We start from the raw sequence: 22,700 nt of genomic DNA on the forward strand, positions 1-22,700 counted from the left end.
TTCAAGTGAGTGGACATTTGCAATTGTGTTGCATGAACAATGCACATACATATGTATATGTATGTATGTATATACACATAAATATATTATACAAAAATTAATAAAGGGAATGCGACAATTTTTTGTATTTCCCTTTTGTATTTGTAAATGCGTGCAAAAAAATCCTAGTGCATGTGTGAAATAGTTGGCCAGTTTTTGTTGTTGTGTAAAAATGAAAACAAATTTTTTTTACAAAATTGAACATTATCGCCCATTCCCTCATACTTTACACTCCCCAAATGAAACATAAGCTTATTTTTACGATTTAAAAGTGTTTGTTATTTAATTATGTACAGCAATATTATTCATATTAACGTAAGTACTTTTGTTGCCAGGAAACAGCTCCTTCATTTATAAAGTACTCTGCAAAATTGTTCCGAATTTCTTTCGCTTTGTTCGAAGAGTTTCTTAAATGTGCACTTTCCAATACATTAAGATGTGATTCCCTTCGCCATGCTCCTTGAGCTATACTTCCAGAGTTTTCATCTTCTTGGTCAATTAAGTGGCTGAATGAATACGACTTTTTCTTACGTAAAAAATTGTGCAAATAGCAGCAAGCCAGCACTATTATTTGAGCCTTTTCTGGGGCCAACTGAATAGTCGTTTGTAGAACTCCGAATCGTGACACTAAAATTCCAAAAACATTCTCAACAATTCTGCGTGCTCTACTTAATCTATAGTTGAAAATTCTTTGTGTGTTTGTTAGGTTTGTCCCAGGATATGGTTTAATTAAATGTCCCTGCATTTGGAAAGCATTGTCAGCAACAAAAACGTACGGCAGTACTTTATCGCTTTTCGGCAACTGCGATGGACCAGGTAGTGGTAAAGTTTTGTTGTAGATAGCTTTCCCAAATTCCGTATTTTTTATGACACCACCATCTGATACACGACCATTTGTGCCAACATCCGCTACTATGAACTCATAGTTTGCATTCACAGTAGCCATGAGAACAATGCTATAAAATTTTTTATAATTGTAGTATAGTGCGCCAGAGTTGGGTGGTCTTTTGATGGCAATATGTTTGCCATCGATCGCTCCAAGGCAATTTGGGAAGTTCCAAATTTCTTCAAATCCATCGGCTATAGCTTTCCATTCAATTTCAGACTGCGGCACCTGAAAATATTTCAAAATCAATAAAAAAAAATATTATTGTATTGTACTTTTCATTCAAAGTATATGTTTTATTTTTATTTCAGAATCTATTAACGGCCACGATAAGAAAAAAAGCAAAGAGGAAGCCAGATGCTGCTGAAGCCTTGGTGGAAATCGCCACAAAGCGGTTTTCATCAAATGATAGAAATAAAACAACAGTTATTACGGATTCATGGGCAGTAAAATTAGAGCGGATGGCTCCTAATCAAAGAATTCTCTGTGAAAAATTCGTAGAGGACGTACTGTTTGAGGGCCAGATGGGAACATTACACAGAAATTCCCTACAAATAAATGCAGGATACCATCCAATACCCTCAGCAATCAGCCACACGGGCGCACCAACACCAACATCCAGAAGCAATACTTCCACACCACTGGAATTCCACAGCCATAGCAGCAATAGTTTAAACAATGACAGTGAATCTTCAGAATCGATTTGACAATTCTTCTCCACATTTACCGATTCTTAAATATTATAGTAGTCATATCCTCATTTTAATGTTAAGCCGGCCAATAGTCATAAAAACAGTAATATTTTTGAATTATTTTCAGTTAAATATTTATAATTTGGTAAAAATACATTTTTTATTATATATATATATACATATGTATATTGGAATAAAAGTTGAATTTTTTTGAAAAAAGAAAAAAAGTAGTTAATCAATTTTTACATTCCTCTTTGCTTTTTTCAAAACTAATTTTTTTACTTGCTTAAATGTACTTACCTTAATAGCATTTGAAAGACATGAAATAATAGCCTCACAAGTTTCTATAACAATCACTCCCAGGGATCGTGGAGAAATTACAGTTAAAAACTTCAGATCTTCAAACTTTTCTCCAGTCGCCAAATACCTTAATGTTGATGATAAGCGCATGTTGGGTGTTATTGCATCTCGCATACATGTATTTTGTTTTGCTATTAATGGCGCCACGATGCCCAAAAGCTCTTCAAATGTTTCCGAGTCCATTCGCATAAAATTTTTAAATTCGCCTTTACATGATAATTTTAATTCACTTAAAAGATGCTCATGAGTAAACTTTTTACGTTTTGCGTACAGGCTTTTCATCCACACTTTTTTTTTATCTCATTTCTTCTTTTTTTTTAACAAAACTGCAATAGTTGCAAGTAATAAAAATTCAACATCCGATGAAGACATATTTACTTCTAAATACAACTGTGGATTGATTGCTTTTTGTTTTGAACGTTACCGGGCAAACGACAAGCACCCGACACGCACACATATAAAGTGCTTGTCAAGCAATGCTGGACCGTCGCCAGAGGCCAATTAGTACGTAACTATATAGCATGCATATTGCTGCCAAAATTCTTTGTAATAATACGTTCACATATGCATTAATTACCTATAAATCCACAAAATTAATTTACCCGTTCACATATGGCAGATTACCTGCAAAATCTACAATCAGCTGTCAATACTGCTTTGAGAGGTTTTTCTTCTGAAGAAAATACAAGGAGAAGGAATAGCTAATTTAATTGCACAATTGGCTGCTAATAATAAACAGTTGGAGGAAATCCGTAAACGACGTTTACTGAGGTTGCAAAAAATTATGCCAGATGGGATATTCTTTATTACATTTTATAATAACTAATAAGAGGACAAAACGTTTATGGGCACATTCTTTTTTCTGTAAAATGAATCCCTAAATAATAATATTAAACAAAAATTTTATTAGAATTATGTTTACAGACCTGTTTGCTTTGCCGGCATCCATTTCATTTAGTTTTTATTTTGACGTTTCTCCTTACATTCGTAATAATAATTATCGATAACATATGTAGAAAACACAGGGTTGTATGTCGAAAAGTATCGTTATTATCTAGGATTATTTTATAATCTCAGATTTTGGGAGAGAAATTTTGTATGGGAAATCGCGCTTTTTAATTACGGATTTTGAGTAAAGCGCGAAAAAGTAGAACATCTACTTATATCTGAACGTATTATTAAATACTGTTATTGCTTATTATGAAATATAATATCGAATTTCGCATGCATATTGCTGCTAAAACTCTTTGTAACCTCAGTAGACGTCGTTTATGGATTTCCTTCAATTGTCTATTTCAACAGCAAATTGCACAATTAAATTAGCTATTCATTCGCCTTGCATTTTTTTCATATTGTTAGTAATAATTAAACAAACCAAAATCACCGAAATATTTCATCAAAATAATTTCTATGAAGAAAAACATTTCACAACAGTATTGCCAATTTTGCAGGTAATCTGCCATATGCGGACGAGTAAATTAATTTTGTGGATTTATTGCTAATTGTTTTATAGTCTACAATATAAAAGAAACCAGAGTTGCACGAAAAAAAGTTGAATTACTGAAAATTGGCTGCCGACGAACTTTGTTCAAAGTTTTTTTTTCACCATTCAATTAAGAGTTGTTTGACAATTTAATCTAGTACTACAGTGCATAAATCTCCGAAATGAATGCATACGACCAAAACACAAAAGTTAAGAGAAGAATTTTCAGACAAGTAATTTATCGACTAAGTAGTAGAGAATAACAGTAGGTTAAGTTAAAAAGAATAAAAATAAGAAACAAAACTCTTTATTTCAAATAATTATAATAATATTATTGTATCGTAAGACCATTTTCAAGTACATAGTAACATATTAACAATTTTTCTTGCAAATTGTAGGAAGAGTTATCGATTTCGAACTCACTCGGAAAATAACCAATATTCGAAACACTTGTTTGTTACTAGAGGCTCGAACCCCAGTAAAAAATATAAAATTTAACTATTTCCAACGTTCTGAACTTTTCAAATCACGCTTGTGGAGGTTAGGGATGGCGCCGTTTCCAAAAAATCGGTTTTCGATGAATCGTGGTTCTTTGTACAGAAATTAAAATGTAAAAAAAGTAATGTTTTAATATGTACTTATTATATAAGGGTAGAAAACTGTTGTTTCTTTTTTAAAATTTTCGCAAATCACTTTCCTTAACCATAATATTCACCATCATTTTTGCTTAGCACAAATAAGTTTAGTAGTAACTTTGAAGTTTTTGGTATTTCATTATTATTCATTTAATTATTTAATCCTGTTACGAAAAAAAATATTCAGAAATTAAAAAAAAAATCGTTAAATTTAATTCGTGCCTCGAAGATATATAAAATAACTATTTAATCCTGTTACGAAAAAAAATTATTCAGAAATTAAAAAAAACGGTTTTGAGAAACACCAAAATCTTTTTATAATTTCTAATGAGTTTTCTTTTATGACATATTATGGAGCTCCTGCTTTAAATATCTGTATTTAGTTCTAAGCCTAAAAAAACATATACATTACTATTATTTTAAAAATTATGATATCTCTAAAAATATACAGTTCATTCAATCACTCAGTTTACCCTTTGTTATATCGATACATGTTATCGTATAAAGACATAAACTGTGTAGGCACCTTAAAATTTGTACCGCATACACGCCTTTATCTTTAGCTACCCAGCACCAGGTAGCGCTACCATAATTCGTAGGCAGCAAGTGTCAAATTAATTATAATAAAAACAACAGCGCCGGCGCGGTAGATACAATAGTCGGTTAATAATTCAATTTATTCAAAATATTCCCATTTAAAGTGCAAAATATGTACAGAAAGGACTGTAATAAATATATAAATCAACAAAAATGAGTTTATTTCAAGGAGGGGAAAGTATCCAAGTAAACACAAGTATTGATCGTGCTGCTGAAGAGGAGGCATTAGCAGATCAAAGGCGCCACAAGGAAGAGGTTTGTACAGACATTTCTTGCAAAAATTCAGTTTCATATTCGGTTAGCGATACTAATTTGGAAATTGTTTTCAGTTATGTAATTTGTTGCAAAATGCCTTTGATGATTTGGAGGCTGACGAGACCACCGTTGATTCAACTACTAATTTTCAAACGCATCTGAGTGATGAACATCCGCCACAACCAACGCATGGGATTCATCAGATGCCAACAAACAACGGACATCCTACACATTTGCCGCCAGCCGCTTTCGAGGCGGAAATACACCGATTGAAAATGTTGCTTGAGTCACAAACCCGTGAATCGGAACATTTTAAGAAGTTGGCCAGCGAGGAGCAAAATAAACGTGATGAACTGCAAAAGCGCTTGTGTATAGCTGAAGCAGAGTTGGATCGCGCATTGGCAAGTAAGAAGAGCACACACGAGTTGCTGGTAGAGTGCAAAGAGAAATGTTCGAACCTGGAAAATAATATAAGTAAATTGCGTGAGGAGAAGAAATTCTTGGAGAACGAACATAATATAGTGTTGGGCAAGTTGGAAACAGCACAAATGCTTCTGGGTGATGTGCAGGCAAAGTATGATATGGTAGAGCGGAATCTAGGTAAAAATAGTCAACGCAATGCGGAGCTTCAACGGAAACATATGCAAGAACGACATCGCGCAGAAATTGAAGTAATGCAACAGCAAATGGAGCAATTGTCCTGCAAGTTTGACAGGAAAGTTAGTGAGCTGGAAAGTATGCATGCGCGCTATCAAGCATTACAAAGTAGTCACGAAAATATGTTGGTGGAGAAGGCCAGTAAAATAAATGATTTAAATAATGCATTGTCTGAGGCGCAGCGGACGTGTGAAGAATTTAGGGCACGTCATGATTATGAACAGGTAGATTTGGAAATTACAAACATTTTAATTAGAAAAGTATTACTTTTTACATTTTTAGGAAAATATGCGTTTGCAAAAGTTTATTGCCAGTTTACAAGAGCAAATTAAAAGTATGGAAAAAACTATAGCTTCACTAAATGAGCGTTTGGAGTATACTACTGCTGAACTGGATGTGATGGATAGTGTGCTGCACCATCATAATCTTGAAGATACGCCAAGCCGACTCAGTCAGACACAGGGTAAAGTTGTCGGTAGTACGCCTTTGACTACCACCGACCGTTTGGGCAGCCTTAAAGAAGAACTATATCGAGCATTGGCAAACATAAAAGGCAAGCGAGAGGAAATCCGACGTCTGCAGCAAAGCCTCGATGAAAAGACTACCGAAAACCGAGCGCTGAGAGAGGAAGAGAATAAGGCGCTGGTGCAAATTACAACGCTTAAAGAAACAAATGCGCGACTGGAGAACCGGCTTAAGCTTCTTGAACAAGAGTACGAGGAGTTGCAGCACAAATCAATGGCCAATTTAAATAACACCAGCCACAGAGCAGATATTGAGGCGTTGCAACAACAATTGAAAATCGAGAAACAAGCGCTTCGCGAACAGTGCGAACGTTTGGAAACGGAGTGTAAAAATCACGAGATAGAGCGTAAAAAGTTGGATTTGCAATTGCGTAATGTTGAAGTGGATTTGGAGGAGCTAAAGCAAGAACACGAAAGCATGAAAATGAATTATGAGCAAATTATGAAAGAGAATCAGAATTTGCGCAGTCGCGCAACGGCGGATAAAATGCGATTGGATTTAGAAAAGCACAAATTTCTGCTAAAAGACGCACAGGCCGAATGTGATCGCTTGAAAAATCTCTATATTGAAATTTCAAATGCTAAGGAGGCGTTGAGGTATGAGGTGGAAAAATTACGCCATACGGATAACATGAAAGAGCTGCAAGAGCAACGCGAGAAGGTAGCAAATCTACAGCGAGCACTGCAACTGGCCGAAGTGAAATCTTCCGAATTAGCGAAGATACTTGAAACTGAAAAAGTGTGTCATGAGCGCGATGTGAAGGAGTTGAAGGAGCGCTTCGAAAAAGAAAAGGCCGCAAACCTCCAAGCAGCAAAGGCAGACCACTCGAACAACTGCAGCAAATGCATTGATTACATGTCTGAAATAACGAAAGTAAGCAAAATATTAAACAAAAATGTTATATAAATTTTTGAATGTTTTTTTTTGTAGTTCGAAATACAAAATCTTAAGTTAAGCAACATTAATTCCATTAACAAAAAGGAAATCGATGATCTCACACAACAATTGAATGAGTCCAAAGCTATAATTGCGGAGCTAAATGAAAAACTGAAGCTCACCGAACAGCAAGAGGCACTCATAGGTGAGCTCAAAGCCAAAGCAGCACGCTTCGAGGAATATGTAAAGAGTCAAAGCAGCGCGTCTGAACCGTCACCACGAAAACAAACGTCTAGCGATGAAAAGGGTGTCAATACGGAAGAATGCAAACGCCTACCCAGTAACGAGGTAAAACAAATTGAATCACGTATACGTGATGAAATGGCTAAGCTGTTTGCTAGCGAAATAAAGCGTTTCCAAATAAAAATGCACCAAACTGAAGAGAAAAATCTGTGCCTGCAACGCGAATACCAACTTACGACTAATGATTTGCAGCAAAGTCAAACCGAAGTGGAGTTGCTGAAGCAAGCCATTTTGGCGGAGCGCGAACATGTGGAGGAAATACTAAAGCAGAAGGATGCGGCAGCACACGAAATGATTGAAAAACAAACAGCAATATTACATAAATGTCGCGAAGAACTATTGGCAAAGAATCAGCGTGTAGGACAATTGTCCAAGGAGCTGGAAGAGCGCCAAGTGCAAATTGAAGCTGAGCGGAAATCTATGAAAGCGGTGATGAGCCAATGGGAAGAGCAACGTAAACATGCAGATGCTATTGAGAGTGAATGGAAAGATAAAGTGGAGTCGTTGGCGCGTACACATGAGAAAGCTTTGGCAGCGTGGCAAAAGAAATACAACTCGGCCAAGCATACGGCGGCGAATTACAAGGTAATTTAGATTTAAAAACGAAGCAAAATAAATATATATATATAATTGACGCTTAAACTCTTTTTGGGTGTTTAGCCGAGCTCCTCCTCCTATTTGTGTGTGCGCCTTGATGTTGTTCAACAAATGGGGGGATCTACAGATTTAAGTCGATTTCGAACGGTTTGCTTTTTTTGTTTTTGTTTTTGTGGATGAGGTAGAGTTCGAAACGCAGTTACAGCATGTACTGGTGAGTGTTCGTCAAGTGATGTGGCCATTTAAACAATCCCTCTTTTTGGGACTACTTTCTGCATTACTTCGGGAGGGCACAGAACGGCGTCCACAAAGGACCACGTCTGGGTCCACCGTATTTGTAGCAAGCTTTCATACTATAAGCTGGTCTTCTTGTGTCTCTATTTGTGCGGCTTCGCTTTGTTGTACTGTGTCGAGGTCTATCTTTTTTTCCGTAGTATGTCTTCGATGTATCTCTTTACCGCGTTCCAGGTGTCTTCGCGCTCGAGCGTTTTGCTGATAATGTTGCTCGGCGCGATGTCGCCAATCTGCTTCCTCAGAGCTTCTCTTTTCCGCGAGCCATCTGTCGTAACTAAAAAACGTGTATTCAGCGTCATCGCTTGGCGCTTCGCAGTATATGCATTTGGGATCGCTTACCTTGCCCATCCCGTAAAGGTATCTCCAGGAGGAACTGAATTTAGCAGTAGCAGTAATTCACTTCCCCGAAGTTCCTTTGGACCCAAATGATGATGTGGACCAAATTGATGAAATGAGTTTTACCGTCCATCTGTTACTCGGTTCAGTGTCTCATCGGCTTTGCCACTGCAGTATGGTTTGGCATCTCTGTTCCGCGACGCTAGTGACGACGTGTTTATTCTTGGAGTCCCACACATCCATTCGTTCCCGAGCCATGAGGTCGACGGGTATCTTCCCGCTGATCACAAAGACTGCAACGCCAGAGACAGTGCGGTACGCTGAGACAACTCTAAGTGCCGTTGTTCGTTGCACAGTCTCCAGTGCTTTGTGGTTTAGCGCATCTCTCCACACTCTGCTGCCGCACAGAAGAATTGAGTTTGATTAGAATACTTTTGCTCTGTGTTGGCCCACCGATTTTTGCCCATGATTTGCCGCTTTGGTAGCTGCATGCCGTATCTGGGCCCAGAAAATAAGCCTGCAGTCAAGTTGAATACCCCAATATATCACTACTTTTCGGGTCATTAGGGACGTGTCGTTCAACGGCATGCTGACCTCGAGTGGCATGTAACCTCGTGTCATCACGATATCTTTGGTCTTATGTTTGGCGAGTTCCGACCCTTTGTCCTCAAGCCATATTTGCGTCCTTATCATAACTTGGTTCAGCTTCCTCCTAGCGTCCCGGGCTGGTATGCCCTCCGCTATATCGTAAGCGTGTCCCACTAAATATCTAACTAGATCTCGTCGTAGCTCAGATTCCAGAGATCGGGACCGAGTATAGATCCTTGGGCAGTGCCAGACGTTACCGTTTTGTTTCCTGCCCATCTGGTGTGCCGTACAACAGTTTACGCTCACTCAGGTAGCTCTGGAGAATCCTTAGCAGGTATGCAGGTATTCGAAACCTTTCTCGTAGTGCCCTTATAATGTCTCTCCATCGTAAGCTGTTAAAGGCGCTTCGTACATAAGGTTTCCCATTGCCTGAGGGGGGCGACCGCTGTTAGAAAAGCGTTTTCTATCACTTTGGTGTTTCACGCATGGAAATTCGAACCTACATTCTTCGGAATGATAGTCACGCATCCACTTATTCGCTTACGGCGGACGCCGTGCATGGTTTTTTGTGTTGTTTTGTCGGGACAGACTAGCAAGTTCGGCACTCAGACAACATTAAGTCCATCGTACTGAACTCGGGTTCCCTTTTAAATTTTCTTTAAAGCTACCCGACCTCCGAAGAAATCTGAGGAGATCTTGTGGTGCCAAGGAACCAAGGTGGTTGCTTCTGAACACATCAGTGCCAAAGGCCTACTATTACTGTTAACAAACAAACAAACCTCAAGCCTGATTCGAGTGAATGCCGAGCAGACGCACGGAAAGTGCACCGCTGTCTCATCCTCCTCTTCACATTCTGGGTACAGTGCACTGTCTGAGATGCCTACCTTGTCCATGTGCTTCGCCCATAGAAAGTGACCCGTCATCAGTCCAACCATCTGCCTGCAGCCCCTTCTGCTTAATTACAGGAGGATCTGCGACAGACGGTCGGACACGATGGGTAACATCAGTTTTGTCCAAAATCTTTAGTACACCGCCGTACGTTCCTTATTCTTCTCTTTAAACCGCAAAACTTGTAAAAAAAAAAAATATTGCAATCTTATATAGAAAAATTCGGGCGTCTTTTCGCATAAGTTTGTCTTGTAAATTAGAAAAAAAATCGTAGAATTTTCGTATGCCTGCCGCTAAAACTCGTATTTATTGTCCGATTTAGCACAAATTTAAAATGTATAGTAGCTTCGGTTTCGGTTTTGTGGTTTGGTTTCGGTTTTGTGGTTTGCATTGGTTAATTTTTCTATAAAATTAAATTTTTCTTGACCGATAAATTAGGTTCGACCCCCAAACTGCCGAAGTAATAGCCAACCTGCCATTCATATTTTAATATATTATTATATTTATTTATTTCTTCCTATGCAGCGCTATGCGGAAGACAAGGAAGCGCACATGCTGCGCGAATACGATCGCCTTAAATCCGAATATGATGCTTCAGTGGCCAAGATCGAAAACCGCATGAGGGAGGCATTGGAGGTAAAAAGTCGAGAGGTAGATACCGCTACTGAAGATCAATTAAATTAACCAAAATAGGATATATGTACATATTTTTTTGCAGATGAAAGACGCTATTGCATCGATTGAGAAACGGCACGAATTAGGCTATGACAAAGAAAACAAAAGGAAAAACTAATTTGTTCTTTAAGGCAATGGATACGAAAATCATATATCGTACGTTTATTAATAATTTTACTTGTATGTTAGGTGAATCTACCGGTTTGTTAATTTGTTATAGATTTACGAAATTGACTGCAATTTATTTAGAGAAAAGAAAGGAAAATATAATATAAAGAAAACTTGTATAATTAATCAACAATTTATTGAATTTATAAGTGCAAAACTTTTATGACTCAGCTTTTAGTATAGAATTTTATATTGTAATTATGCTCATTTCAACTTTAACATCGTTTTTAATCGTAAGAGCTACTAAGTAATACGTTTCCACGACAGTTGGTTGTACGTAACAGGAACGATCCGGATTTATATCCGGCCAAGGACTGCCACTTCAGCAGCGTTCCTCGTATATGTATGGGGAATGTTTATGCTGCTAAAACAACAACCTACTGAGTACTTAATAACTTATTTATATGCATATTTGTTATTTTTTTAATTTTTGATGCAAAAATGTTTTCCAGCACTCATTTAATTTTTCGAGGCAATCATCGATTTCTGACTTTGTAATGCCCAAACCTGCGGCCATTGTTAAGTAGGCAGTTGGAGTATTTGAGTGGTGTGTGCCCCAATCTACGAAAAAAACCAAAAATGTTTTAAATTAATATGAAAGGTAAACCAAGAACTTCCATAGAAAAGTTCATCATAAAAAATCATCTGCTGTTCGGTGGCGGCATAAAACTTGACGTTTTTCGATTTGTGGAAAAAAATCACGATTCACGTCACAAACCGGAGGCAGAGCTCGGCCAAATACCCAATAGAGGGTGTAAGCATCAACAGTTATTATTATTATTAAGTCAAGAACTTATTCGTTAGCCATTTTACTTACTCACAAATGTATGCCCTTCAATTTCGCGCCTATCACCTACAGCTACAACGCGTGCACCGGAAATACCTCGTATATATAACATTGAGCCGAACTTGGTTAGTTCAGCACCAGCGTCTTGCAATTGTTTTAAGCTTAAAGCCAGCGAAATTGGGTTGCCTTTCGTTTCAATCACCTGTTCTCCATGCCTCTCGGCAAATTCGAATAGACACATTCGCAGATAACCAAAATTTATTTTTCGCTCTTTCACTAGCTTCATATAACCCTCACGACCCAGTGACAACAGTGTCATCAATACATCAAGCGTTTGCGCCGATGAAGCACGTCCTGGGTAGGCCTTTGCGACACTGCGCACCAGTTGTTCATTAAAACCAGCAATGATTGCACCGCCAACAGGCACCAATAAGTTTTTATCTGTGCTCTGCACAAACAAATCCAGGCGACCCAAGCGCTGTGCTTGCTCCAGCTGATGTGTGAGAAATGTACTTTGCAAGCCATATGCATTATTTACTAGATGTGGCACTGCATGGCGCGCAGCCAATTTTGCCACTTCAATGATATCATCACAATTACGTGGTGCAAAACAACTGGTTGTTGTGCAAAAACAAAGTATATTCTCTGCTCCTACGTCGTCCACTTTCTGCTCGAATGCGTTCAAATCGGTGGAAAGCGCACCGTCGTTGTGGAGTTTCGGCTCGACAATCAATGGTGTGAGACCTGCTGTTATTATGCTTTTAAAGCATGATTTCTGATCGATGCGTGACCATAACACATATTTGGCTTTTGGTCGCTGTTTACCCAGTGTGAGTAGGCACAATAGCAGTGACATACCAGTAGCAAGCGGGGCGAGGAAACAACTGCGGCAGCTACGCACACCCATTTCATGTATGAGATCAAGAAGCAGTGCGTTTGTTAAATTAGCCATTAGTGTTGATCCAGCCGCTTTTGGTTGCGCTTCCAACAAATCTCCCGAACGTCCAATGCCATGGCCGAAATTATAATGGCGTCGTGCCACAAGCGCTAAGTAATGGCATATTATTTAAATATTTTAAAAGTCAATTATTTAAAAAGTTGCTAACTCACGGCATACTATGCGTGCTTCGCGTTCACCCACTCCTGCCTTCTTGGGAAAATTGTTACTGTCCAGCGCTGACAGCTGCTGCACCAGCTCTTCGATGTGTTTATCCGTCCAACCGTGCACTGGCAACTTACGCTGTTAAATATAAATGTTTTTTCATGAGTCACTTTAGATATTAAAGAAATTGCATATCTACCTTCCAAATCTTATTTATCTTACCTTCTGGAACAGCTCCTGCCGCTCTCTTTCCTTAACTTTTTGAGCATCTTCCGCCAAACGGAGGTTATTTGGAGGTACTAGCTTTTCACTGATATTTAAGTTTTTTAAATCCATTGAAAACTGCAGTAGGTATTTTTCTACTGCACCCAGGCTTGTTTCTTTTCTATTATGCCGTTGTGGGGGAATAAAACTCCACATATACTTATATATTAAAATTAACAAGCTTTATTTTCTATGATTACGATGAAATATAAAACTTGTAAAAGAACTCTAATTTTATATGTCCTGTCGTTTTCAAGAACGCTTCTCGAATGATCTAATTCTTCGAATCCATAAAGCTAAATACACACCAGGCAACCGTTGCAGCAACTCGGCCATGTTGAAGCAACCGTTGCCTCGTGTGTAGCTGTGTTGCCAAATGATTTTCGTGTTGCTGCAACCGTTGCCTGAAATATCAAATAAATTTGATTTTTGGGATAGGTTGCTGCAACCGTTGCTTCGTGTGTATCATTGTTTACTGCTTTTACTCGTTCAGTTCGTTGAACACAAGTAAAGAAGAAGGTTCGTGTGGAGTAAAATAAAGTGAAAAAGGAAAAAATGGCAATTGAAAATAATGAAAATTATGTTAATTTTATTAACGAATATAAAAATTTGAGAGAGCTGTGGGATATAAGTAGTGAAAAATATAAAAATAAAAATTTTAGAAAAAAAGCATACGAACAATTAAAAAATGAATACAATAAAATTGATAAAAATTTCAAGTCCGCAAAAGTGTTTCCTGTTGCAAGATACCGCAAAGTTATTGCCAGTCTAATTTCTGCTGATATTGCCTTTCTCATTATGGTGTCTTGTATCGTTATTTTGGGCTTTACGAAGTCCAACAATTTTCTAAACAGGGCTTCGTCCATCCTCATGTAATTTTTATAGTCCGCTGGCTCATTTTCCTTCAGTTCTTTCAGCAGCCTCTCGTTCGAAAATTCGATTTTTTTAAAAGCCAATTTTTGGACCAGATTTTTTTTCTCTTCTTTTATTGCATCTCTTCTTCCTCATTTTCGTACAAAAGTTCGTCAATTATAATAAGAGAAGTAATTTTACGCATTTCGTCGATCATTTAAAAAATTTAATTTTACGTATCTTCCGCTTGTACCTTTCCTGCACCACAGTTATACACAATACTGAGATTGAAGCAACGGTTGCAACGTGTTTCTTAAACAAAGGCAACACGTTGCTGCAACCGTTGCTTCAACGGTTGCCTGGTGTGTATTTAGCTTAACGACGTTAAATTCAGTTGAATAGTGAATAAAAATGAATAATGAATAATGAAATCAGTGTGGCCACACTGATAGGTATAGGTGTGTTCCCGTACGACACTTTCATCTGTGTTCCCACACAACTCCCCCCAAATGAAAGCCTTATCTGGGAACCGATAAGGTTGAGTTTAATGCTCATGATTAACCCGTGAAGCGGGTTTCCACCTAGTGTTGTACGGGTAGGCTCGTTGAGGTGCAAGGCTGCAAACTCCCTGGTCTGATGAGAACTCGTCGGTGGGATGTAGAGTCGAAAACTTCGCTGCTGGCTAGATGGGCTGGCTTGAGGCGTTCGATGTTTACGTTTATTTCTCTGCCATTCACTTCTATGGTGAAGACCCGTTCATCCAATCTCTTGATAACTTTATGCGGACCTGAGTACGGTGGCTCGAGAGGTCGTTTGTTTGCATCGACTCTCAAAAATACGTGTGTGCACGCGGACAACTCTTTGAAATAGAACGTTTTCTGTCGACCGTGGTGTGTTGTTGGAGCTGGCCTGATTCTTCTCATATGTGTGCGGAAATCTTCGAGGAAAAACTGGGAATCCACTGGTGGGTCTCCGTCTGAAAAAAACTCACCTGGCACTCGGAGGGTTGTTCCGTAGAGGTACTCCGCGGGTGAAGCTTTAAGGTCTTCTTTATAGCAGGTCCTTAGGCCTAAAAGTACCGATGGTAGAACCTGAGTCCACTGTGGAATCTGGTGGCACATGATTGACGCCTTAAGAGTGCGGTGCCATCTTTCTACCAACCCGTTTGCTGCAGGGTGGTATGCCGTGGTACGAATGCGTTTTCCACCCACTAAGCGAGATAGGGCCGTAAAGAGCGCACTTTCAAATTGTGTGCCTTGATCAGTGGTGAGCAGCTTGGGGCATCCGTATCGAGCAATCCAGCTACCGTAGAATGTATTGGCAACCGTGTTTGCCGTGATGTCTCTAATGGGTACTGCTTCGGGCCATTTCGTGAATCGGTCGACCATAGTCATGCAGTATCTGTACCCCTGAGATTCCGGCAAAGGTCCAACCAAATCCAGATGGACGTGGTCGAATCTCTCGTCTGGGCTAGGAAATTCGGCAGGAGTCGGATGTACGTGGCGACCTACTTTGGAGCGCTGGCATGGAACACACTCGCGAGCCCACTGAGTTACATCCTTATTCATGCATGGCCACACATACCGTTGAGCTATGATTTTTACTGTTATCCTGCCGCTGGGGTGTGCGAGGTTGTGTAAGGCTTCAAAGATCTTTCGGCGTAGCGATGTTGGCACGAATGGTCTGATGTTGTTGGTTGAGACGTCACAGAACACAGTCTGACTATTAGGACCAAAAATCGGTGATTGCAGTTTAAGCGATGTTTCATTGTGAGTCAACAGGTACTGTAACTCTTCGTCCGCAGCCTGGGCGTGCGATAGTTCGTCGTAGTCGATCACTGCTGGCATGTGCATAGTCTCCACGCGAGAAAACGTGTCTGCTACATTGTTGTTTGAACCGGAAATGTACTCGAAGTTGGTGGTGAATTGGCTTATGAATCCCAGCTGTCTGATTTGGCGAGGAGATGATTTGTCTGATTGCTGTCGGAAGGCGAAAATGAGGGGTTTGTGATCCGTTCTCACAACGAACTCGCGGCCTTCGACCCAATGGCGAAAATTTTTGATGGCCTCGTACACAGCCGTCAACTCCCTATCATACGTGCTGTAGTTAATCTGCGCGGGTGATAACTTCTTAGAGAAAAATCCAAGCGGCTGCCAAACGTTATTGTTATTTTGCTCTAATACCGCCCCTAAAGCGGTGCTGGATGCGTCGCAAGTGATACGAAGTTCAGCGGATGGTGAAGGGTGTGCCAGTAAAGTTGCGGTTGCGAGTTGATCCTTGATAGATGCGAACGCTTTGTCTGCCTCTGCTGTCCATGGTACTGGCCTCCGATCATTCTTCTTTGAATTTTTCAGAAATTCGTTGAGAGGCGCCTGTGTCGTAGCGGCATTTCTAATGTGTCGCCTGTAGAAGTTTATTGCTCCGATGAATCTCCTTAGTTCAATAATCGTTTTAGGCTTGGGAAAGTCACGTAGTGCTTGGACTCGGGTCGGAAGTGATGCTGACCCGAGCGCTGTTACCCGATAACCCAAAAAATCTACTTCAGCAGCTCCCAACACACACTTTTCCGCATTAATGCAAAGGCCGTATTTGCTGAGCCGTTGAAATACTAATCGGAGGTGTTGTATGTGTTGCTGTTCATCACTCGATGCTACGAGCAAGTCGTCGATGTATGCATAGACGAAGTCGAGTCCAGTGAGCGCTTCGTTAATGAAACGTTGAAACGATTGTGCTGCGTTGCGTAGTCCGAAAGGCATGCTAACGAATTCGAACAAGCCAAACGGGGTTATTACAGCGGTTTTTGGTATATCTTCCTCTGCTACCGGGATATGATGGAATGCCCGCCGAAGGTCGATGGTGGAGAATATGACTTTCCCTGCTAAAATCGTTGAATAGTCATTGAGGAGCGCTATCGGGTACCGGTCGGGAATGGTTTTCTCATTAAGCCTACGGTAGTCGCCGCATGGTCTCCAGTCCCCGTTCTTCTTTTTAGCCATGTGCAGTGGGCTAGCCCAAGGGCTGTTTGACGGTCTAGCATGCCCCAACTCGACCATTAGTTCAAATTCCCTCTTGGCCACTTTGAGGCGCTCCGGGCATAACTGTCGGACGCGTTGTACGCACGGTGGCCCAGTGGTTGGTATAAAGTGTTTGACGGAATGCTTGGATGCCGTGAGGTTGGACGGATTACCCAGCAATTCCGGAAAAGCCTTGAGGATGGCTGTAAATTTGTTGGTTTGAGTAAGCGCTGTGATGGCCGTTACCGGAGCCGTAGCGTACGATCCTATGCTGTGCGAGTCTGAGTTGGGGTCTATTAAGTGACCGCGCTTGAGGTCCACTATTAGCCCGAGAGCGTGAATGAGATCTGCACCTATGATCGGATAAGGCACCTTAGCGATGCGGAAAATCCAACGGATCGGTCGCTGTAAGCCGATATTGAGCACGATGACCTTCTCACCATACGTTTCTATTTTGTTGCCGTTTGCAGCTTGAAGTCGAAACTGTGTTGGTGTTGTTTGGTCTTGGCGCGAAGGTGGGGTAACCGAAATATCCGCGCCGGTATCGACGAGGAATTTCGTACCTGTTGTACGGTCGTATACAAATAATCGACGAGGAATTGACTTGCCACCAGTATCCGCCGTGTCTACTGGGGGCGACTGGCGTTTCCCTGAAAAGCACAAGGCTGCGTGCACTTTTTGGCACGTTCGCCGAATCTCCGATGATAATAGCACGTGGATGTTGAGGTATTGTCGGTGGTGCTGCGAGATACGTTTGTCGAGTTGTTGAAGCGTTTCTGGCTGTCTTCGCGCACTGTCGATCTGCTAAGTTTCTGTGATAGTTTCTCGATCTGTTTAGCTAGCTCGTCCAGTTGCTTCTGTATAACACTGCTGGCGACAGTCTCTCGGGCGATTGGCTTTACGCAGTGGTTTTCGGAGTCACGCTGAATTGCCATAAGCCTGTTTGCTGTCTGTGCGAGCTTAGCATTGTCCTGTTCACCAGTGGCGGTGAGTGCTAATTGAATCTGTAGAGGAAGTCGATCCAGCCACATCGAGCGGACGAATGCTGGGTCCAGATTGTTCCCTCCTAGCCTATTAATTTCTGCCAACAGTTCAGTAGGGCGTCGTTCCCGCAACTCAACTCCAGACAGCAGCATCTTGAACCGGCGCTCCTGCGGAATTTGGTTGACCAGAGCCTCCTTTAACGCAATATACTTATCTGATGAGGGTGGGTTCGCAACGATGTTTTCCACAATCATAAGCGCGTCTTGGTCAAGGCGGGCGACTACTGCATAGTATTCCGTTGCGTCCGCTGTGATCTTCCTGAGCTGGAACTGCGCCTCGATTGCGGCAAACCATAATTGGACTTGTTGGCTCCAAAACGGTGGCAGCTCCAATCGTTCGAAATGGTCAATGTGTGCGGCCAAGGGTGTTTGTAGCTGGGAGGTATTAATTGCCTCGAAAAATTCCTCGTTGGACGCTCCGCTGTGTACGACGGGGTCAGTATCGCCAGTTTTCTCAACGTCTGTTTGCCCTGTTTCCATGATGCGTGTTGGTAAATTGTAGGGGTCACCAATTATGTGGGGGAATAAAACTCCACCTATACTTATATATTAAAATTAACAAGCTTTATTTTCTATGATTACGATGAAATATAAAACTTGTAAAAGAACTCTAATTTTATATGTCCTGTCGTTTTCAAGAACGCTTCTCGAATGATCTAATTCTTCGAATCCATAACGACGTTAAATTCAGTTGAATAGTGAATAAAAATGAATAATGAATAATGAAATCAGTGTGGCCACACTGATAGGTATAGGTGTGTTCCCGTACGACACTTTCATCTGTGTTCCCACACCGTTATCTATATAATGCATTTCGAGTTGAATTGTTTACACTTGAACAGCTGTTTACTTCACGTTTAGAGTGACCAGACGTAAACTCGCGGAAGGTGACATTTAACTTTTGGTAGGCAATTCCGCATCGTAGCGTAAAAGATTCAGAATAGAAGAGAAGATTGCAAAAATTCTGCATCATTTAAGTTGTTTCAATTTTCAATATTTTTTGTAAAATTTTGGTATATAATTGGCGCGTACACCTTTTCTGGGTGTTTGGCCGAGCTCCTCCTCCTATTTGTGGTGTGTGTCTTGATGTTGTTCCACTAATGGAGGGACCTACAGTTTCAAGCCGACTCCGAATGGCAGATATTTTCACGAGGAGCTTTTTCATGGCAGAAATACTCTCGGAGGTTTGCCATTGCCTGCCGAGGGGCGACCGCTATTAGAAAAATGTTTTTCTTAATTTTGGTGTTTCACCGAGATTCAACGTTCTCTCTGTGAATTCCGAATGGTAATCACGCACCAACTCATTCGGCTACGGCGGCCGCCGTTTAATTAAAAATAATTATCGTACTTTAAATAAATTTCGTATAGGTGGACTTTGGGGTAGTTTGTTACGAATTTGAAGTTAGTTTTTAAAAGTTCTAAAATATTTAAAGAAATGTATATACAAGAAATTAAAAAAAAACAAAAATTAAAAATAAAAAGAATTTAAAAAAATGTATAAAGAGAAAAATATATAAAAACGACTGAAAATTGGAGAATAAATTTAATAAAAAAAATTTATAAATATAATAATTTAATAAATAATATAAATTTGATAAATAATATAAATATAAGCAATATACATTTTAAAAACAATACTCGCATTTTGCAATAATTAAACTTCGTATATAAGGAATACGCTATAGAGAATTTCTTTTTGCAGAGTTTAATTTTTGATTAATTTTTGAGCTGTGACAGACAACATTGTTATTGCCACAAATTTATTATTTCTTTCTTTATGTATTTATATATTTAAATGAAGTATTGTAAATATAAATTATTGAAATGTAAGATGCAATATTTATAAATAAATAAAGAATTACTAATTGCTAATATAGGGATTTTGGGGCCACTCGTTAGGAATCCGAAGTTAGTTTTCTAAATTCTAAAATATTAAAAAAAGAGTAAAAATTAAAAAAATTATAATAAAAAAATGTATAAAAAAATACATACAAGAAAGTAAAAAAAAAAAAATGTAAAAAAAGAGTTTAAAAAAATGTATAAAGTTGAAATAAAGAATAAATAAAATTAAGAAAAATCTATTAAAAAAGTAAATTACTTAAAAATTAGAAAAGGTTCCAAAAATAGTATTACTATCTTCTTGTTGTAGACCTTGGAAACTACATATATTTGATGTGGGCGAACTGCAGGCGATACAAGACAAACAAAACTGGCTTCGGATTTTTAATTAAATAGCCAAGAGTCCAAAAAGTTGCAAAAAGTGGCCTGAATTTTTTATAGTCTACAGTCCAAGAAACAAAATAGTCCTAGTTCCAAATTAAAATCACTTGATTTTTAAAAATTGGCATTCTATTGAAGTAAAAGAAAGTTACATTTATATCTCAAATCCTAATAACATAATTAAGAAATGTGATCTTCTTCTTCTTAATTGGCGCGATAACCGCTTACGCGATTTTGGCCGAGTTTAACAAAGCGCTCCAATCGTTTCTTTCTCGTGCTAACCGGCGCCAGGTGGACACTCCAAGGGAAGCCAAGTCCTTCTCCACCTGATCTTTCCAACGCAGAGAAGGTTTCCCTCTTCCTCTGCTACCACCAGCTGGTACCGCACCGAATATTTTCATAGCCGGAGCGATTGTGTCCATTCGGACGACATGACCCAGCCAACGTAGCCGCTGGATCTTTATTTGGTGCGCTATGTATATGTCGTCGTAAAGCTCTTACAATTTGCCAAACATCTTGCGCAAAATCGTTCTCTCAAACACTCCAAGCAACGCTTCATCGGATCTTGTCATCGATCACGCTAGGAAGGGGATGATGAGATCCTTATAGAGTGTTAGTTTTGTTCATCGGGAGATGACTTCAATTGCCTACTTAGTCCAAAGTAGCATTTGTGGGCAAGATTTTACGTTGGATTTCAAGGCTGACATTGTTATCGGTGTTAATGTTGGTTCCTAAATAAACGCAGGCTTTCACAACCTCGAAATCATAATTATAACATAACGATACGCGAGTGCGTCGACTGTTTGTTTGATGACAGGAGGTACTTCGTTTTGTCCTCGTTCACCACCAGACCCATTTGCTTTGGACGATGGTTCCATATGTAGAAGTCCACGCAAGTGGGAAAAGTTACTGATCGCCATTCACTTGGGAGTGGCCAGGACGATTCTTCTGCATATGGTTCAAGCAGCTTACAACTTCATTGACTAGCCCAAGTATCCTCTGGGTAACTTGCGAACATCCGTTCGGGAGCGAGCCAACGTGAGAAGGCAAAGCATCCCAGGATAGCTGGTTGTGTGCTGGGTTGCGATCCGCCACATAAAAACCTTCCCCTCCCAATGAAAACACAAACAAAGCCGAGGATGAGAACTAAGAAATATGACAGTTTTTCGAAAAAACCGAACCGTGGTTTCCAACGAGTTTCAAAGCTTCAGTATTTACTAGCAAAAAAACATTTATTCAATCTGCTTGCACTTGGGCCTAATGCACTTTTATTTATATATAATAAGTTGGACCAGCCCATTTAACCAATTTCAGAACTTGATTTCGGTAAATTTTCACCACTTTTGAGAGGCTTCTCAAAAATTTTAAATAAAATTATGTTATTTTATAGAAACTCTGATAAACGGGCAATATTTCGCCAATGATTTTAATTTTAGCAGAATCGTGCAGAACTTACATAAAAGGGTTAAAATTTGTAATTTGCCTAAGGCTTACATCACTACTCCCTTACTTTGGCTTTGAAATTTCCGCCCGAACCTGAACACGTCTTTACTTGCTTTCCAATAGTAACACTTACGTCGCATGGAAGATAACACGAAATAATGAATATTAGCTCGCTACACAGACCACCAATTGATAAATTAACTTATACTAATTGACAAGGCACCTGCCAAAAAATGTGTAACTCTCAGTGGTTGAAAAAGAAAAGGGACTAAAAAAAAAGGACACATAAGGCAGATGCAACAGGTCGCGTCAAAGCATATGGAGTCAGCGCCTTTGTGGATGGTTTATGCTGAAAGTCTATGACGACTGTCTTGTAGTAGTAGTAATAGTAGTATTTATTGCAAATAAAGTAAAATATACAAAGTTTGAAATTTACTTATTGTAATATTAAGAAAAAATAAATATGTTTATTAATTTATTTTATTTAATGAGTAATGAGGATATTTTCTAAACCAATAACTCAACGCAAAATGAAACCACAAAAGTAAACTAAAGTGCGTTGTCAAACTCGAGCAGATGAATAGAACAAACAAACCACTAAATAAGTGCCAGAGTCTGTCGGTCAGTGCTAGTGGTAAGAACTTGCTGCATTTACATACATACATAAATATTTCTCTTGGTCCTTATGATTCCAAGTTACAGTAGGTAGGTTAGTGAAGATAAGCTTTTAGCCACTATTAATGGGTGCGTTATGTTGCTAAAAAAGAGGTTGTCTGTAAAGTCGGTTTACTGAGGATAGTTTAACGTGACAACGTCATAAGAAAATACTGATGTAAGGGTTGCAATTTTCAAAACAAAATTTTAATTTTATTTATTTGATAGATATTTTGTATGGATATAGAGGAGGAGGTAAATAGAATTGCAATGGAATAGGTCAAGTTACATTTACCCAAACGTGAAAAATGATGAAACATTTATCAAATTCATGAAAGATATCTTCAATTTCGATTGTGCATCAGATGTTAATAAGTCAACAACACTAAGTGGCACCATCATCAATTTGCCTTTTTCAAGACACTTTACACTCGAAACACTCCCTTTCATTTCCTACTTTTTCTATC

The 22,700-nt window shown here is 39.4% G+C and overlaps 3 protein-coding genes across 3 annotated transcripts; 1 reads left to right on the forward strand and 2 right to left on the reverse strand.

Moving 5' to 3' along the window:
* Positions 1–349: 349 nt before the first annotated feature.
* LOC129253064 (putative nuclease HARBI1) lies at positions 350–2,160 on the reverse strand. The gene is made up of 2 exons (XM_054891306.1): positions 1,918–2,160; positions 350–1,153 (listed from the first exon to the last, which is right to left on the reverse strand). Exons 1-2 carry the CDS (start codon positions 2,158–2,160, stop codon positions 350–352), a joined length of 1,047 nt encoding a protein of 348 aa, XP_054747281.1.
* A 2,551-nt stretch (positions 2,161–4,711) lies between these two features.
* On the forward strand, positions 4,712–10,980 carry LOC129246857 (golgin subfamily A member 6-like protein 24). The gene is made up of 6 exons (XM_054885527.1): positions 4,712–4,947; positions 5,022–5,828; positions 5,887–7,002; positions 7,060–7,893; positions 10,537–10,662; positions 10,730–10,980. Exons 1-6 carry the CDS (start codon positions 4,846–4,848, stop codon positions 10,802–10,804), a joined length of 3,060 nt encoding a protein of 1,019 aa, XP_054741502.1. The 5' UTR covers positions 4,712–4,845; the 3' UTR covers positions 10,805–10,980.
* Positions 10,981–11,021: 41 nt separating this feature from the next.
* On the reverse strand, positions 11,022–13,285 carry LOC129246859 (O-phosphoseryl-tRNA(Sec) selenium transferase). Its single transcript, XM_054885542.1, has 4 exons — positions 12,966–13,285; positions 12,752–12,881; positions 11,672–12,688; positions 11,022–11,415 (listed from the first exon to the last, which is right to left on the reverse strand). The coding sequence occupies exons 1-4, from the start codon at positions 13,161–13,163 to the stop codon at positions 11,270–11,272; spliced, it is 1,491 nt and encodes a 496-aa protein (XP_054741517.1). The 5' UTR covers positions 13,164–13,285; the 3' UTR covers positions 11,022–11,269.
* Between the last annotated feature and the right edge of the window lie 9,415 nt (positions 13,286–22,700).

Source organism: Anastrepha obliqua, chromosome 1 (assembly GCF_027943255.1).
Source record: "Anastrepha obliqua isolate idAnaObli1 chromosome 1, idAnaObli1_1.0, whole genome shotgun sequence".
NCBI classification, from domain to species: Eukaryota; Metazoa; Arthropoda; class Insecta; order Diptera; family Tephritidae; genus Anastrepha; species Anastrepha obliqua.